Source organism: Capra hircus, chromosome 6 (assembly GCF_001704415.2).
Source record: "Capra hircus breed San Clemente chromosome 6, ASM170441v1, whole genome shotgun sequence".
Classification (NCBI taxonomy): Eukaryota; Metazoa; Chordata; class Mammalia; order Artiodactyla; family Bovidae; genus Capra; species Capra hircus.
Window position 1 is genome coordinate 114318847 of NC_030813.1, and position 18097 is coordinate 114336943.

The 18097-nt window shown below is 50.4% G+C and overlaps 1 protein-coding gene across 3 annotated transcripts in view; it reads right to left on the minus strand.

The window, feature by feature from the left end:
* The window catches only part of AFAP1 (actin filament associated protein 1), a 151154-nt gene that overhangs the window by 20044 nt on the left and 113013 nt on the right, over window positions 1-18097 (minus strand). For all 3 annotated transcript variants that reach the window (XM_018049777.1, XM_018049776.1, XM_018049778.1), the window contains exons 10-12: window positions 14310-14521; window positions 9418-9563; window positions 521-638 (exon numbers count right to left, since the gene is read on the minus strand). In XM_018049777.1, coding sequence (XP_017905266.1) covers window positions 521-638; window positions 9418-9563; window positions 14310-14521 — 476 coding nt within the window. The remainder of the gene's footprint in view (window positions 1-520; window positions 639-9417; window positions 9564-14309; window positions 14522-18097) is intronic.

An 18097-nucleotide genomic window follows, 5' to 3' on the forward strand; every position in this document is an offset into this window, starting at 1 on the left:
GTCCCGGCCACCCTGGACTCAGGCTGGACTCCCTAATTTTGGGCTCTGCAGCTGGGACGGGATCTCCAAGCCTGCCCGTACCCTGACATCCCTGACCTAACAAGGGGCCCCTTTCATCTCAATCCACACTCGAACATGGCCTTGCAGGCCAGGCCAGCCGGCTGGCTTCTCCTCCACTGATGGGAGTCCCAGCTACTCGGAGGCCAGCTACCCTGAGGATGCAGGAAGGTGTCCGGAGCCAGCGATTCGGTCATTACCCTGTGGCAACGTCTCCCTTCTGATGGAGATTTCTGATGGTGTTCGGCTAACAGCGTTGACGCAAATGGTAAACTGGCTTCTGATGCCAATGACCCTCGTGTTCACACGTGGATTAAGGCAAACAGGGTGTCAAACACAAGAGAGATGGGGTGTAATTTTCATCCTGCCTCTCTCGTTTAGGCCGAAAGGAGGGGAAGTCACAGGGACCTGTGGCGCCCGCCTTCCAGCACAGCCGACCCCCAGCTCGGCCCGCCACACTCACCGAGCCGCTGATGCAGGGGACGTCATCGTAGTGAAGCGCCGTCCCGCTGGGGTGCGCGTAGCCGTTGGAGGTGCTCCCCACGTAGGGGTTAGTGGACAGAACACGCCGGTTCATGAAGCTGAAAGAGAGGAAGCGGGTTACAACCCTCCGGTGGATGACCGAGCCTCCGGGAGCACTGACGGGTGCCTGGGCTCTGTCCGGGGCTGCGGGTGGAGAAACGTCAGGACCCGGGCAGGACCAGGGGTTCTACAGCCATCAAGGCGGACCCTCACCTGCAGGACGGGACGTCACCTGTACCTGGGACTGCAGCACAGATTGGGGACGAGCCTGCCAGGGACTTGGAAAGCGGCCCTGCACACGCCTGGTGTGCCACAAATAACCCGGCGTTCAGCAGTTTATAGCAGGGGCTCAGCCTGCTTCTGCCCATAAAGCTTGACCGGAACACTTTTATTTACCGGGACCATTCACTGATAAGCTGTCAGTGTCTCTTTTTTTTCCACATGCCTTTTTCATGAGCCTGGTAATTCTGGAAGGCAGAGACCATCTGGCCTGCAAAACCGAAGTATCTCTTCTCCGGCTCTTCTCAGGGCAAGTTCATGGACCTTGTTCTAGAAGTACCTTAGAGCGTCCATCCCACAGCCTTTCTTGAGCTTTGCTCCCTCCTTGAGTGTTTGTTCCCTCCCCTCTGCCCTCCCCACCCTGAACTTCTGGGAGCCTGAGGGCGGCCACCCCCAGCCCTTGGGAGGCAGGGCAGGCCATGTCACCGTGGTGGCTCCGAGACTCACATGAGTGCTGGTGACCTGCGAGGCTCCAAGCGCCAAGCCCACTCCCCACGCCCCCCACCCCTCCTGCTCTTCACCCCAGGCTCCCAGCAGCTCTCTGCCTGCAGCTCTGAAACCCCTCTTTCCCGACCACCCCAAGTAAACAGGGTCCCCTTCCACCTCTGCACCTCTCTGCTGTCCCTGCTCCTTCCTACCACTAATCATCCCCTGACACGTGACACAGTGATGTCTGCCTTCCCCACCGGAGCCTCAGCTTCAGGAGGACACGGCCTCTCCCAGCTCTGTTCCTCATGGGCCAGGGTGGCAGCCAGCAGGTAAAAGCTGCTCAACAAGTATGAATGAAGGAAGCAGGGAAGGAAGGCATGTGTGAACGGTCTGCTCGTGGTACAAGTGAAAAACCTCAGTGCCTAGGGAGGAATTACCCTAGAGATTTTCCGATTTTCCCAACTGGAAAAACTAAAGACAGCCTGAAATTTAAAACAAAACAAAACAAAATCTGTTTTTTCGAATTTTGCTTCTTCTTGGGATCTTACATTTCTACGGTAACTAGATGAATTTAAAAAACAGGCAAATGAGCAAAGCTGGGGGCAGTAAGTGGGAAGGGGAGACCTGCCTCTCAGACATTTGCGACGAAGCCGCCCTGGGATTCCTGGCTCCTGAGAGAATGAGAGGAAGGGGCTGTACAGCATCGGCCCTGGGGGTGAACCTGCATCCCCACGGGAGGGTGGCTGGGGTCCAGCGCTGCCCTCTGCTGGGAGAACACAGGACGCACAGCGAGTCCCACCCGGGACACACAGCCATCTCACAAAGTGACTCTTTTCCTCTTACAAAAATGCGTATGATTGTTCTGTATTAAAATACTTTACCATGTATTTAGGAAAAGGTGCAGGAGACATGGGTTCAAGCCCTGAGTCATAAAGACCCCCTGGAGAAGGAAGCGGCAACCCACCCCGGTATTCTGGAAATCCCGTGGACAGAGGAACCTGGTGGGCTCCAGTCCATGGGGTTGCAAAAGGGGCGGATGGGACTTAGTGACGAAATAACGACAATGTACAGGAAAGACAGAATACAAGGAAGACAGGTTTGATTTGCTTTCAGATACACATTTAACGTTTTCTGGTTTAAATACCCCATTAGAGGGTATTTTGGGGGTGAAGGATTGGTGATGAGAGGCACGCCACAGGATGACCACCCCAGCCCCACTGGCTGCCTGTGGCCCGACATGATCCAATGCCCGTGAGCACTACAGGGCTGTTCCTTGCTCTGAGACAGACGCCCTACCCAGGGGCTGTCTCCGGCCTGGTCTGTGTCTCCGTGCTCTGGCACTGGGCACAGATGCCAGGAGGGAGCATGGACCACGAGGGGTGGGGCAGAAGCTCGCTCACTAGGAACAGACGCCAGCAGGTCACTTCTGAACCACAGGACCTAACGGGAGGTCATAGACACACAGGATGTCCTGTCCCAGCTGGAAGAGATCTCGGCCACCAGCCAGGCTGCCCGTTATCTCTCAGACAGGGACCTGGGCCCCCCAGCTAGGTCGCTGGGATCCAAGACCAAATACGAGGTCCCTCACCTTTTGACCAGACACTGTTCCTGCAATCCATTGTTGGCTACATAGAAACATAAAAATGAGACACGAGGCCACGTGCCACCTGTTAACCCAAAACCTAAGACACAGAAATACATGTGCCTGCTCAGGCGCTTCAGCTGTGTCCACATCTTTGTGACCCCGTGGACGGGAGCCCGCCAGGATCCTCTGCCACTGGGATTCTGCAGGCAAGAATCCTGGAGGGGGATGCCATGCCCTCCTCCAGGGGATCTTCCTGACCCAGGGACAGAACCCACGTCTCCTGCATTTGCAGGCCAGTTCTTTACCACTAGGGCCACCCGGGAAAGATATATATCAGTTCAGTTCAGTTCAGTTCAGTCGCTTAGTTGTATCCGACTCTTTGCGACCCCATGAATCGCAGCACGCCAGGCCTCCCTGTCCATCACCAACTCCCAGAGTTCACTCAGTCTCACGTCCATCGAGTCGGTGATGCCATCCAGCCATCTCATCCTCGTTCGTCCCCTTCTCCTCCTGCCCTCAATCCCTCCCAGCATCAGAGTCTTTTCCAATGAGTCAGCTCTTCCCATGAGGTGGCCAAAGTACTAGAGTTTCAGCTTTAGCATCATTCCTTCCAAAGAAATCCCAGGACTGATCTCCTTCAGAATGGACTGGTTGGATCTCCTTCCAGTCCAAGGGACTCTCAAGAGTCTTCTCCAACTCCACAGTTCAAAAGCATCAATTCTTCGGCGCTCAGCCTTCTTCACAGTCCAACTCTCATATCCACACATGACCACAGGAAAAACCAGAGCCTTGACTAGACGGACCTTTGTTGGCAAAGCAATGTCTCTGCTTTTCAATATGCTATCTAGGTTGGTCATCACTTTTCTTCCAAGGAGTAAGTATCTTTTAATTTCATGGCTGCAGTCACTGTCTGCAGTGATTTTGGAGCCCCCCAAAATAAAGTCTGACACTGTTTCCACTGTTTCCCCATCTATTTCCCATGAAGTGATGGGACCGGATGCCATGATCTTCGTTTTCTGAACGTTGAGCTCTAAGCCAGCTTTTCCGCTCTCCTCTTTCACTCTCATCAGGAGGCTCTTTGGCTCCCCTTCCCTCTCTGCCGTGAGGAATGTCACCAGCTGAAGCACTTTTAAGTGCCCGCTTCTGGGGCCCCGGGCACAGTCACCTTGCTGTACGACCACTGCCACCGCCCGTCTCCAGAACGGATCGTCTTCTCACATTGACATAACTCTTTCACGGCTCGCCTGCATTTTGGAATCAGACCTCCCAGGACTCGGCTGGGAGGCTGGCTAGCAGTGGCGCTTCCCTGCCGCTCTGCCTGCCCCCTTCTCTGTGTCCACGCTGGTCCACAGCTCCTAACATCGCCCGTGCTGCCGCGGCCCTCTTCGGGGCTCCTACCCAGCATGACTGGAAATGAGTTCCAGCAGGAACTTTCAGAGCATCTGCCTTCTATCATCCTATAGATCATGTCTTATTTAAAAGCAGCCCACAGAAAGGCATGCTTCGACTCTTCATTGTTACTAATACTCTTCAACAGCCCACATTTTCTCGGAGATCTGACACTATGGCTTTTTCCCAAAATATACCATTGTCCTTTCTCCAGACATAATTAATGCCCAGAAAATTCCCCTAATGACCTCGAAAAGATTCACTAATTGGCTGCCAATTACATACAGGCAGAAATTAATCTCAGATTATTTATTACACTGGCAGGCTACCATATTTTATATTTCAAACACAGTTTCCCTGTTAAATCTCTTCTCTCTTAATTGTTACAGAAGGTTTAACAGAAAACTAATAAATAAAAACAAACTTCTTTGCTAAGTTATAGCTCCAATAAAGATTTCAATGGGGCGGCAAAGAGCCTTGCAGCCATAAACTTGTGCATATTTTTAATAAATCCATTTTCAAAACTGCAATCTATGTTCCTTTTCCGAAAATGTGACCTTCTCATATATGGTTCAGATGAATATTCCACTCATCTGGGTCCTAGGGGAAATACTGTTCATCAAGGTTTCTCTTAAATGTTGTTGTCAGTCTGCTTATTATTGTTGAAGTTACATGTAGACTCATGAGAGGCTTTTTGAAACTAATAACGTCCAGATGGTACAGTTAACAACCATGAACTCCGTTCTTTGATGTCACTCTAGATGTGCAGATTTTGCAAAACTGGACTTAAGGATATTACGTTTCTTTAGAAACTACTTTAAATGTACTTTATTTACTATACAATTAGGAAACTCAGTTCAGTTTACTTCAGTTCAGTTCAGTTCAGTTCAGTCGCTCAGTTGTGTCCGACTCTTTGCGACCCCATGAATCGCAGCACGCCAGGCCTCCCTGTCCATCACCAACTCCCAGAGTTCACTCAGACTCACGTCCATTGAGTCCGTGATGCCATCCAGCCATCTCATCCTCAGTTGTCCCCTTCTCCTCCTGCCCCCAATCCCTCCCAGCATCAGTCTTTTCCAATGAGTCAACTCTTCCCATGAGGTGGCCAAAGTACTAGAGTTTCAGCTTTAGCATCATTCCTTCCAAAGAAATCCCAGGACTGATCTCCTTCAGAATGGACTGGTTGGATCTCCTTCCAGTCCAAGGGACTCTCAAGAGTCTTCTCCAGCACCACAGTTCAAAAGCATCAATTCTTCGGTGCTCAGCTTTCTTCACAGTCCAACTCTCACATCCATACATGACTACAGGAAAAACCATAGCCTTGACTAGACGGACCTTAGTCGGCAAAGTAATGTCTCTGGTTTTTAATATGCTATCTAGGTTGGTCATAACTTTCCTTCCAAGGAGCTAGCGTCTTTTAATTTCATGGCTGCAATCACCATCTGCAGTGATTTTGGAGCCCCAAAAAATAAAGTCTGACACTGTTTCCACTGTTTCCCCATCTATTTGCCAGGAAGTGATGGGACCAGATGCCATGATCTTTGTTTTCTGAATGTTGAGCTTGAAGCCAACTTTTTCACTCTCCTCTTTCACTTTCATCAAGAGGCTTTTTAGCTCCTCTTCACTTTCTGCCATAAGGGTGGTGTCATCTGCATATCTGAGGTTATTGATATTTCTCCTGGCAATCTTGATTCCAGCTTGTGCTTCTTCCAGCCCAGCCTTTCTCATGATGTACTCTGCATAGAAGTTAAATAAGCAGGGTGACAATATACAGCCTTGACGCACTCCTTTTCCTATTTGGAACCAGTCTCTTGTTCCATGTCCAGTTCAAACTGTTGCTTCCTGACCTGCATATAGATTTCCGAAGAGGCAGGTCAGGTGGTCTGGTATTTCCATCTCTTTCAAAATTTTCCACAGTTTCTTGTGATCCACAGAGTCAAAGGCTTTGGCATAGTCAATAAAGCAGAAATAGATGTTTTTCCGGAACTCTCTTGCTTTTTCCATGATCCAGCGATGTTGGCAATTTGATCTCTGGTTCCTCTGCCTTTTCTAAAACCACCTTGAACATCTGGAAGTTCCTGGTTCACGTACTAGCCAAGCATTAAGTTAACGTTCATCCCACAACCCCATTCAAGACTGCTCCAGTCGCCCACAAACACCACTCGTGTGGAAAAGTTAGATGGCGGTGTTGATGTTAAAGAGACAAATAGTGCAAATATCTGCGTTTACCTTCTTCCTACTCAAAGGACTGCAGAGTCTTCAAGGGCCCAGGTGGGCTTGTCAAGTGTTGTTGGTATGTTTATCGTCACCTGTTGATCATACAACTCCATCACCTGCTCTGTTTCAATCCACCTCCCTCGAGCCCCAGTCCAGATTCTCCAAGGACGAGAGAGACGGAAGCAGGAATTTGGGGATCAGAGCTATGAGAGCCTCAAGTTTCAGATATCACGTTACCTAAACTCCGTGTTCTACAAAAAGAAGCTGGACGCTAACAGGTTAGGAAGGACATGTCTCAAACCTTTCCGTTTAGTACCTGCAGCAGGTCAGAACCCAGGTCCCTTCCTCCTGGCCCGGTGCTCCTTCCGGCGTAACCTCACAGGGCATCACTTTACATAAAGGACCCAGCAAACTCCTGCTGGGCGCAACCACGTCCACTGGTTCCAGGACCACCCTGCTGCTTTTGCCCGACTGTGGGGAGCTGAGCATGGTAACAAAACGGGGTGGTCGTACTGGGGAACACTTTCTGCAAAGCTGAAAGTGCCCGCTGACTTGCCCTTCACAGAAAAGGGTGCCCGACCCCTGCTCTGCACAGCACAAAACAGGAACCAGCTGTGTTTTCCTTTCGCAGACGTGTTCCGGCAGACGAGCAGTCCTCCTGCGTCTTAAGTCTCTACACCATGTTCCACCCTACTGAAGACTGAAGGGCTTCGGTTTACGCGGGTGCTCACTATCGAGGCAGTTTACGTGGGCGCTCACTATCGAGGCGGTTTACGTGGGCGCTCACCATCGAGGCTGTTTACGTGGGCGCTCGCTATCGAGGCGGTTTACGTGGGTGCTCGCTATCGAGGCTGTTTACGTGGGTGCTCTCTATCGAGGCTGTTTACGTGGGTGCTCACTATCGAGGCGGTTTACGTGCATGCTCACTATCGAGGCTGTTCACGTGGGTGCTCACCATCGAGGCTGTTTACATGCGTGCTCACTATCGAGGTGGTTTACGTGGGTGCTCACTATCGACGCTGTTTACGTGGGTGCTCACTATCGAGGCTGACGACACTTGCAACCAAAACTCAGGAATGTGTTCGCCTTTATTCGTTCAAAAGTAACAGGAGTAAATCCACTGTATTTCAACATATTTTTATGAATGTTAACGATACCTTTTAAAAATTTTTTAAAAATGAGAAAAATGGTACTGTTTGATATGCTTGTAAATCTATCCCATGTCTGGCTCGGTGGAAGACAATGGATTATCAAACTTGTTTCTGCGTTCAGTCAGTTGCAACATGTTGTTTTGGTTGAAGTAGGCGAAGAAAATCCAGCCTCCTACAGATATTTAGTTAGAAAAGTGCGGTGTGTTTTTAACAGCTTTTCCAGGTCATGGAAGATATTCCTTGATGCTACACCAAAACTCAACGAGTGGTAATTTCTTAATGATTAGTTGCCATGTAGAATCTGAAACTGTATCGATGAACTTGCTTGTCCGCTTTGGCATGGATACCCATTCATTTATCTTGCTTGTGGGAGGGATCTTTGACCTGCGCATGACTGACGCAGACCTTCGAAATGCACACACTTCATTACACAATACCAAAAATCACACTTAACATCACCACCAACGTTATCACAAAAGTCTGAGTACTGGGAAGGCATCGGCTCGGAGTGGAAGATGGAGCGCTCCGAGAGTTCTCAATTCTCAGTGAAAGTTCAACTCCATTGTAGGCAGCAAACACTGCCAAGCCATCGTCCCTTGAGATGAGAGGCTCGCTTGGTCCATTTTTGAAAAAGTGTCTGCAAATGCCTACATCTGAATAACAATAGTTCATCTGTTAATTGTTCTTTCCGGTAAAAATGAAAAAAAAAAAAATGGTGGTGGGATGGGGAGGAGCTAGTTGAGTTAGTAACTCAGTCACATAACAGCGTTTCCTCAAGACAACAGAGAGTTCAGTCAATAAAGCGCTTTGTGTGTCCTGCCTGCCACGTCTCATAAATGTCAAAAAGACGTGGACCCAAGAGAGTTAATAAAAAATATCTACTCTCTGGCCCTTCACAGAAACAGGAACAGTTTCAGTGCTTGACCACGGACGTCTCACGTGAACCCAGCGCCTTCTTTTGCTATAAAGGCGTGGTGGTGACCATGGTCACGGCACCTTGTTAAGCGACCACTTAAGATGGTACCAAGGCACCTGCCAACTTACCCCCCTGCCCCTGGTTCCTTCTGCATCGCTGATGCAGAAGCAAAGAAGAACAATAATTTCTTAGCGTCATGATGGGAACAGTTTTGACCTTTGGGACTGCCTGAAAAGGGTTTTGAACACCCACAGGGGTCTATGGACCATACTTTGAGAACTGCTGCATTAATTATCCTGGCCATGATTATGTGAAAGAAATACTCATTCTTTAAACGTTTTTATACATAACAGCCCTTAAAAAAAAAAAGATCACATTGAAGTTTTAAAAGTATATGATTGATGGTTTTGAAAATGCAGTCCTCACTTATACAATAAGGAGAATTATTTCTGCTTTATAGAACTGTTTCCCTAATACAGGGGTCAGCAGACTACAGTCCATGGGACAGATACGGCCCACTGCCTGTGTGTGCAAATAAAGTTTTATTGGCACACAGCCATGTCTATCCATTTATGTGTGTGACTGTAGTGGCAGAGCTGAGCAGTTTTAACAGGGAACACTAGGTCTGCAAAGCCAAAATTATTACTGTCATGCCTTTTGCACAAAAAGCTTGCCAAACCCTAATAGAAAACACAGATGGTTGAAATGACAAATATTTCACCAAAATCTGCATTAGTACAAAAAAGGAGAGTCTTCAGTTGTTTTTCTTTTTTCCCCCTTTAAGGCTATATACTTACATAAAAGGGAAAAAAATTAGGGAAAAAATAAAGTTGTTTAACTCCAGTGCCGTTTCTCACAGCAGAGGATCTTACCAGAAGGTTTGCTTGGCCGTCTGAATGACGTTCGCGGACATCTCCACGTCTATATAGTCATAGTGCAGGGCCCCGGGGTCTGTCGAGGACCCCGTCTCAGCCAGCAAAATCCCAATCCATCTTCCCATGTCTTCAGAAGAAGATGCCTGGTGAGGTGAAGAGGCGGAAAGAGCATTTTATGTAAGTAACAGTACGGTTTTCACATTTTCATAAAAGTGTCGGTAAAGAGACCCCGCGACAGGAAAGGCACTGTAACACGGGGAGTGTGCAGACGTAGACGCCGCCGAGGATGCGGTCGCTGCCCGTGTCAAGGGATCAACGCCACCTTCACGCTAAGTCTTGGTGCAGAAGCTGCACAAGGATTACGCCCTGGGAAATAAAACACAGAGGCACTAAATGCCTCCCAGTTACTTTGGGGAAAGGCACTAGGGTGTAAGACGTAGGAGCTAATAGGATTACTTAAATCTCAGCCACAGAAAGCTGTTTAGAAAGCCTCCTTAGTTTGGCAATAAAATCCGGGCAGCAGGAGGAGCCTCTCCAACCACAGGCGTCTAACCGGACAGCGTGTCAGGCCTTGGCCACCGTGGGCATCACCTCTGCTGAGCAGGAGCCCTTGCTGTGGTCTCTGACGTGGGTCTGCGTCAGACCGGACGGCACAGAAAATCAACCCACTTCCGTTTTCATAGTAGTTGTGTGGATACAGGTGTAGTTGTATTGACAAGCATTGGGCTGCTTTGTGCATGCTATTTTTTTTAGGATATTTCAAATGCTCCCCAAATGTCATCTGCCTGATTTACAAGTCTGAAATCGATCTTTAAGATTCAGTGCATTAAAATTCTAAGCCGCCCCTGTTATGTGATTCAGAAGGTCAATTACGCTACATTCACAATAGCATTTCAAATGTCTAAATACTTTCGTTAATCAAATATGTGAGCAATGTTTAAAGTTTATGGGAAAGAGAGTTATGAGGTACCTGAATGTGAAAACCAAATAATTTTTCTAAGTTTTTGTAAAAGTTGCAAAATTTTTATATAAAGAAAGATGTGTGAGTTGAGCCTAAACCCTTAAAGAAAAGTGGGTTTTCAACACTGTACCCTGGACGAGTTGAACATGGATCAGAGTACAGCTAAGCACATATGCCTCGTGGTAGGCACAAAACCTCTCGGAGGAAGAGCGGTTGAGGAGGGAGGAGCTGTTTTCTGTGTGCTGACGGAGCTGGTCAGTGACGCTGTACAAGCGCCAGACCATGCCTGGCCAGTGCCGTATGGGGCCATTGGACCGAGTGCAGGGGTCCCAACTGTGTGCCTCACAGAGAGCCGGGATGTGACCAACGCCTGCTAAGCTGAAATAAACACCTGGATACTAGAAAAAAACACAAACAGGTTCTCTTCACTGGTCTTCTGCCTTTCCCCAAACAAAATCTATGCCAAGAATGTATCTGTGACTGATCCTCTAGCCATGCGTCCGTACCTATTTCATCTAAGCATTCTCAAAAGCATTTTAACACAACACCTAAGATGCTGTGGACACTATTACACTCTCAACTATTTTCCTCACTGTTCATTTTCAGAAATTTCCTCAGACTTTTAACAACTATCTCAGTGGTGTTATACTGAATTTAAAATATTAGTTATGATCTTGTGGCTTTTAGTGGATAAATATGTAGAGATTGGGCTTCCCTGGTGGCTCAGCTGGAAAAGAATCTGCCTGCAATGCGGGAGACCTGGGTTCAATCCCTGAGTTGGGAAGATATCCTGGAGAAGGGAAAGGCTACCCACTCCAGTGTTCTGGCCTGGAAAATTCCATGGACTGTGTAGTCCATGGGGTCATATAGTCGGAGATGACGGACTGACTTTCACTTTCACTTTCAGGTAGCGATGTGTGTGTATACATACATATATGGGTTTCCCTGGTGGCTCAGATGGTAAAGACTCCGCCTGCAGTGCAGGAGACCCGGGTTTGATCCCTGTGTCAGGAAGATCCCCTAGAGAAGGAAATGGCAACCCAGTCTAGTATTCTTGCCTGGAGAGTTCCATGGACAGAGGAGCCTGGCGGGCTACAGTCCACAGGGGTCACAGTCGAACACGACTGAGCAACTGACACTGTTACTACTGCTAAGCGTGTACATGTGCATATGCGTGCGTGATACATATAACAAACACGCCTGAACGTATGTATGTAGGAACATACACACAACTGCCTATGACAGCCCAGAAACTGTGAGCACACCCGCCACCCAGGTCCTGGCTTCTAAGCACCACCATCCACCAGGAGGAGTCCTCTAGAGCTCTCTGGACCATGGCTGATTCCAACAGGCCTGGGGCAGGGAAAAGTCAAGATGAGCCTGGAATATCTTGGTGCATCATAATATGAGGAAAGAGCTCACAGAACGATGGGAACTTCAGCGTCTATTTCAGGGACATAGCAGCGGTCACATAGCTTGAAGGGCTTTCCACCAACCAATTCTGTTAATCTGACCAGGATAAATCCTGACAATAAAGGATTATACTCATTGATTACAACAATAATCTCTGTACCCTTGCTGATATATAAACACACATGAACGAATGAATGACTAATTACATGAGGGGAAGGGAAATCCCCCTGGCAGTAGCTACTAACCAACAAATGTGCAGGGAAGAATGGAATTAGGAAGTCATCAGCAGCAGCTGTTTCGGGCAAGACTCATTCATGAATGCTAGAAGTCAGTAAAACTGTGAGTGGCAGGACATCTCAAAGAATCTTCCCACATGGAGCTCATTAAAGACCAACGGGAGACACAGTGACTCTGCAGTAGGGAAGCCGTGCAGACGACCCACCCACAGGGTCAGAGTCAACACCAGTCGCGGGGCAGACTGACGGCTGTACTGCACACCACCTCACTGCTTCCACGGGCCCTGCCAAGCACACTGACCCCAGATGCAAATTTCCAGGAAAACAGCAGATATCCCCAGACTGAGGGATCTTCTCCATGATAACTGCTCTGCACCATGCCCAGAATCAATGTCACAAAACCAGACAGGAAAAGCCAAGGAGACTGCAGCCCAAGGCAGTATACCACCTGGCGTTTCCATCTGCTTAAAAGGGACATTACTGGGACAACTGGGGGAATCTGATTAAAATCTGTGAGTCAGATAATTGTATTGCGTGAGGGTGAATTCCCTGGTTTTGATGATTATGGAGTGGTTTTGGTAAAGGAATGCTCTCGTTTTTTAGCAAATTCACCCTGAAGTGTTTAGGGAAAGTGGGACAAGATGTCTGTCAAAGGTCCTGAAAAAACATACAGAGAGAAAAGGCGAGGCGGGAGAGACCACGCAAGAGACACCAAGCGTGGCACCATGTGAGTACTGGGGGTGAGGGTAAGGGGTATATGGAAGTCTGTGTGCCGTGTTCACAGCTCTTCTCTCAAAAGTTCAGATAAAAAGATCTTGGAAAGTGTGCAGAACACGATTTTACTGCCCGCATCACTGCGTTTCCTTAACTGATTCAGGCAGACTCTGCTTGTGCTGGAACGCTGAGCGCGGTAACTTTTCTGAGTGTGTGTGTTTGCTTCCACAGCTAGAACAGGGAAAAACAGTGAGACACAGCCACCATCTTTCCGGGACCTGAGGCTGCGCCTGCAGGGCGGGAAGCAGAGACAGGTAGGGCCCTGCTCACCCAGCCCCTCCCTGCCCCGTCCCTGGGGCCTCCGGCCTCCACATGGCATCCAGGCCAGAGACTCCCTTTCCACCCTGAACCCAGCGTGCGCCAGCCCACGCCGCCCTGCCCTCGCACTCCCGTCAGACCCACTGCCGGCCTCTCATGTGACACCTGCGTTGCTCCGCACCAAGAGCACAGCTTCCTCATTTACGCTTTCAGCTTTTTTCTGCTGCCATCCGCCCTGCAGCGTTCAGCCCGTATAAGTGCTTACCAAGCACACCGACCGTAGCCTGGTGCTCTGTTTCACAGACAAATAAAGAAGCTGAGAGAGAAAAGCAGATTGGGCTGTGATCAAAGTCTGCAACAGAACCAAGACTGGGGCCCAAACACCCCAGCCTCAGCCAGGCCTGCTTCCCTTCTGTGAGGTCAGCCACCATGGCGGGCTCAGACCTTTGACCTATGACCTCAAACCATCCAAACCATCGGGCGAGGAGCTCATGGGAGGAAGAACTATGATGTTAATCATTTTTTGCCCTCACCAAAAAAAAAAAAAACAGTCTCTGAAACAAACTCCGATCTCCTACCAAGACCTTCTAGGTTGGCTAACTGGCCGTTTCCTCCGATGGTCAGCATCACTGCGGTCATTTAGAACCTGGCTCTGCATCTGATTGGGCTTCCCTTGGGTCTCAGAGGGTAAAAAATCTGTGTGCCATGCAGGAGACCTGCGCTCGATTCCTTGGTTGGGAAGATCCCCTGGAGAAGGGACTGGCAACCCATTCCAGTATTCTTGCCTGGAGAATTCCACTGACAGTGGAGCCTGGACACAGGAACCTGGCGGACAATGGTCCATGGGGTCGCAAATAGTTGGACACGACTGAGCGACTAACACACACACTGATTAATTTCGAACACACATTGGCCATTTTACCAAATCCAAAAAATCCTTATTTCTATTGACTGTACAACATAAATATACTTACACATATACTGAAAACTCTACACTCTATTTATGTACACATATATGTGGGTACACATATGTATGTATACATATGTATACAAATTTGTGTATATCTTTGTAGCTTACTCATGTCAATGGTAAGTGAAAAAAAAAAAGGAAGAAAAAGTCTGAATTAATAGAGAAGCAGAAAATAATAATAGACCAGAAACAAAAATTTTAAATTTTAAAAATGAAAGCTTTCAGTGTGTAAAGAAGAAATTAGTTTTAATTGCCTTTCCCTGCAACTGGCCCCTACCTCCAGCACGGCCACCTCCTGGCCGTTGCGAAGCAGCCGGAAGGTCAGGGGGTGCTTGGAGTCCAGGCCCGGGATGACCTCGCAGCCGCGCAGCGGGATGGAGGCGATGTGCATCTTCAGGTCGGCCCTGTCCTTATGCAGGATGAGCTTGTTGTCCTTGACGCGGCACCAGCGCTCCCGCCAGCGGCTGTTGGAGAGCACGTTCAGGTAGCCTGTAACCAGGGAGAGCGGCCGTCAGCCCAACAGGACGACAGGATGGAGGCGCCCGAGGAGGGACGGAACCAGGGAGCCTGCAAGGACAGCGGCCATCAGTCCCTGGGAGGGAGGCCCCCGAGGAGGGAAGGAACCAGGGAGCCTGCAAGGACAGCGGCCATCAGCCCCCGGGGAGGGAGGCGCCCGAGGAGGGAAGGAACCAGGGAGCCTGCAAGGACAGCGGCCATCACCCCCCCGGGGAGGGAGGCGCCCGAGGAGGGAAGGAACCAGGGAGCCTGCAAGGACAGCGGGCGTTAGCCCGACAGGACGACAGGACGGAGGCGCCCAAGGAGGGAGGGAACCAGGGAGCCTGCAAGGACAGCGGCCGTCAGTCCCTGGGAGGGACGCACCCAAGGAGGGAAGGAACCAGGGAGCCTGCAAGGACAGCGGCCGTCAGTCCCTGGGAGGGAGGCCCCCGAGGCGGCCGCGAGGAGGGAACACACCCCGCACGTAGCACACCTGCGAGCGCAGGCTGCTGGGGATGAGAGGAGCCACCAGCAGGAGACGACTGCCCCCATCAGCTCTGGGGGCCGGGATGCTCAGGCCTCCCCGGAGCCCGACGCTCTGCATGCTGAGCACCAGCTCCCAGAGCCCGACCAGGCGTGTGACAGCTCGCTGAGGCATCAGTGGGTGGAAGGAGAGCAGGGATGAGGCCACACTCATCCCTGAGTGTGGGATGAGACTCAGAAACCCCCTGGACCTGTGCTCAAAAAGCTGAAGGGGCCTCACCCAGGAGAGCGTCCAGGTTCATTCCAAGTAGCTGCAGATGACACAGCTAGGGCAAAAGCCCCCAGGGAGCAGATTCTGGCTTCCCAGGAGGAATGAAACTATCTGCAAAGGGAAGGGAAACAGGCGGCCTAGGGAGGTGGGGAGCTCCCACCGCTGGAAGGATTCCAGCAGATGACGGCAGGTCTTCAGGACGAGACTCCTGCCCAGAGAACAGACACGCCCTTCCTCGGCCCTCTGACGGGAGGATCTGCTGAGGTCTGAGGGTCTGGGTCTGACGCACGTGGAAACCCGCCATCCATGTCTCTGGGGCTGCCCCGTATCAGCGCAGGACAGATGGAATGGGGTGGAATTACAAGAAGAGCTGTCATCATGTTTTAATCTCCTCAAATACTAGTAACCGATCATTTTCATTTGCCACAAACATACAATGCATTTTTCTACAAGTAACAAGGAACAAAATAACAGATATCACCGGGTGCCAGCGACTTCTAGCCCGTCTACAGGGCTGTGCCCGCGAGAGGGAGGCAGTGAGGAGAGCAGCGTGCAGAAGGCAGGTCAAGGAGGAAGAAGAGAACCAAGGGTTCCTTAGGTTATCCAGCTGCTCTCTCGACTCATACACACACGTACACACACATACACATGTGCACACACATGTAAACACACATGCACAATCACACATGCGTGCAGCTCAAAAAAGAGGGTCCTTCCTTGGTGGTGCAGTGGTTAAGAATCTGCCAGCCGGTGCAGGGGACACAGGTTCATTCCCTGGTCTGGGAAGACTCCACGTGCCCCAGAGCAGCTGAGCCCGCGGCCATTAACGACCGGGCCTGTGCTCTAGAGCCTGCGAACCGCAAGCACTGAGACCACGTGCTGCAGCTGCTGAGATCTGAGCGCCTGGAGCCCATGCTATGCAACAAGAGAAGGTGTCCTCATGCAACACTGCCACGAGAAGCCACCTCCACGAGGAGCCCGTGACGGCGATGAAGGGCAGTCCCTGCTCGCCTCAGCGAGAGAAAGCCTGCACAAAGCAACGAAGACCCAGCGCAGCCAAAAGATGAATGAGTAGATTTTAAATAAATGCATCCTTTCTGACCCCCGTTACTTTTAAACGTCTTCCCCCAAAAGGCAAATTGGACCATGCTTTTTGCTTCTTTTCTCTTCGACACCTTACACACTTTATTAGCAACGGATCAACACTATAAAGGCAAAAACCAAGGAAAATAAAAAAACAAACGTATTTTCAGGGCCCAGAATGGTGCTTCCTATTTTCCGTATAAATATTACTATAAATAATGGCTCAGAGTTTACTAGGGAGACACTTAACAGTACTTAAACGTCCCCATTCCTGAATGTGATGTCAGTCCTCCCAACATATTACCCTAAAGGGCACCTGGAACTGTTTTGCGACACGAGCTGCCATATCTATAAAATTACAGAGAAAATGGAGAAGCAAGTACCAGCTCAAGGGCCTGGGACTCAAAGCCCCCTGCATTTTACACACTGAAGGGGCGTGAAGACAGGCTGGGGAAGCCGAGCTCACAAAGGGGAGGAGGGAGGTCATGCCTGATCCTGTTCACGGCCTCCCAGCAAAGACCCACCTGAAGTTCTTCAGAGAGCCAAAGACGGCAGAGAAAGAGCTGCGGTTTTCATCTGGGAAGCAGTATTTGTAAGTGGCCCAGTTCTGACACACATTCTTTTGTAAGCTCTCCTTAAAACATACAGTCAAATATAATACCTGGACATCCAAGGGGTGGCTATTAGAGCTATTTACTGTCTCTCTGATATCACCTGCAAGTCATCAGTCACGCGGAAGGCCTGTCTTTGGACTTGTATGGAAACAGCTGCCAACCGGAGCCACCGTGTGTGCGTCCAGGTGTGAACGGACACACAGGATGGCTGGCGGACAGCAGACAGTGTGTGTGATTAAGAAGAAATAAGCTGAAGCCTGCGGCGGCCTCAGCTACCTGAGCCTGCTTGGGCACACCTTTGCAAGGGCTCTGGGGCACAGGGCACTGGCGGGCGCGACCACCCCGCCACCCTAGGGCCCGCAGAGTGCAGGCTCACGCGTACCCAGGGCATGTCCTCACCTGGGCCTTGAGAGGTGTGGGGAGCTCTTCAGGCCTGGAGAAGCGGGGAGCATGGCAAACTAAGACTTGGGACGTCTAGGAACCTGGTCACAGGGAACCTCAGACGCTACTACAGGGACCTGGCCTTGACGCAGAAGATGGCGGGGAGGGAGGAGGCGCTAAAAGGTGTCTGGAGGACTTTAAGCACGTCTGCCTTGTCAGGAGCAGTGACAGGACTCCTCTGGCCTTCCGCAGGGCTTCCAGAGTTTAGAATCGCCACACGGGCACACCTGTCCCCGGCGCAGGGCTGGGGAGGGGTGTGTGTGTGTGCACGCGGGGTGTGTCGCAGCTTCTGAGCACGCCCAGCCTGCCAAGAGAATGACCCAACGCCTGGAGCGGTGAAGGGGCCCGCCTTCCTGACCGAGTCACCAAATGCTATGAATTTCTCAACATGCGAGTCACAGGAGGAATGATTACACTGGACAGATTCACACTTTACTTAGAGCGTGACTTCACAGGCAATTACCATATTTTAACGCCTGCCTCATCTTTAGTTACAGTGCCCAAAAGGGAAAAGCGAAATGAGAACCAAAGTGGGTAAGAGGCCTGTCTCTGTAAACAGCAAGCGCCACGGAAACGAGCCCACATCTGGCTCATGGCCTCCCTGCCGGGCTCACCAGCCGCTCCCAAGAGGCGGCCCACATTTCTACTTCCTGGGCGGGGAGAGGCCACGCAGGGACA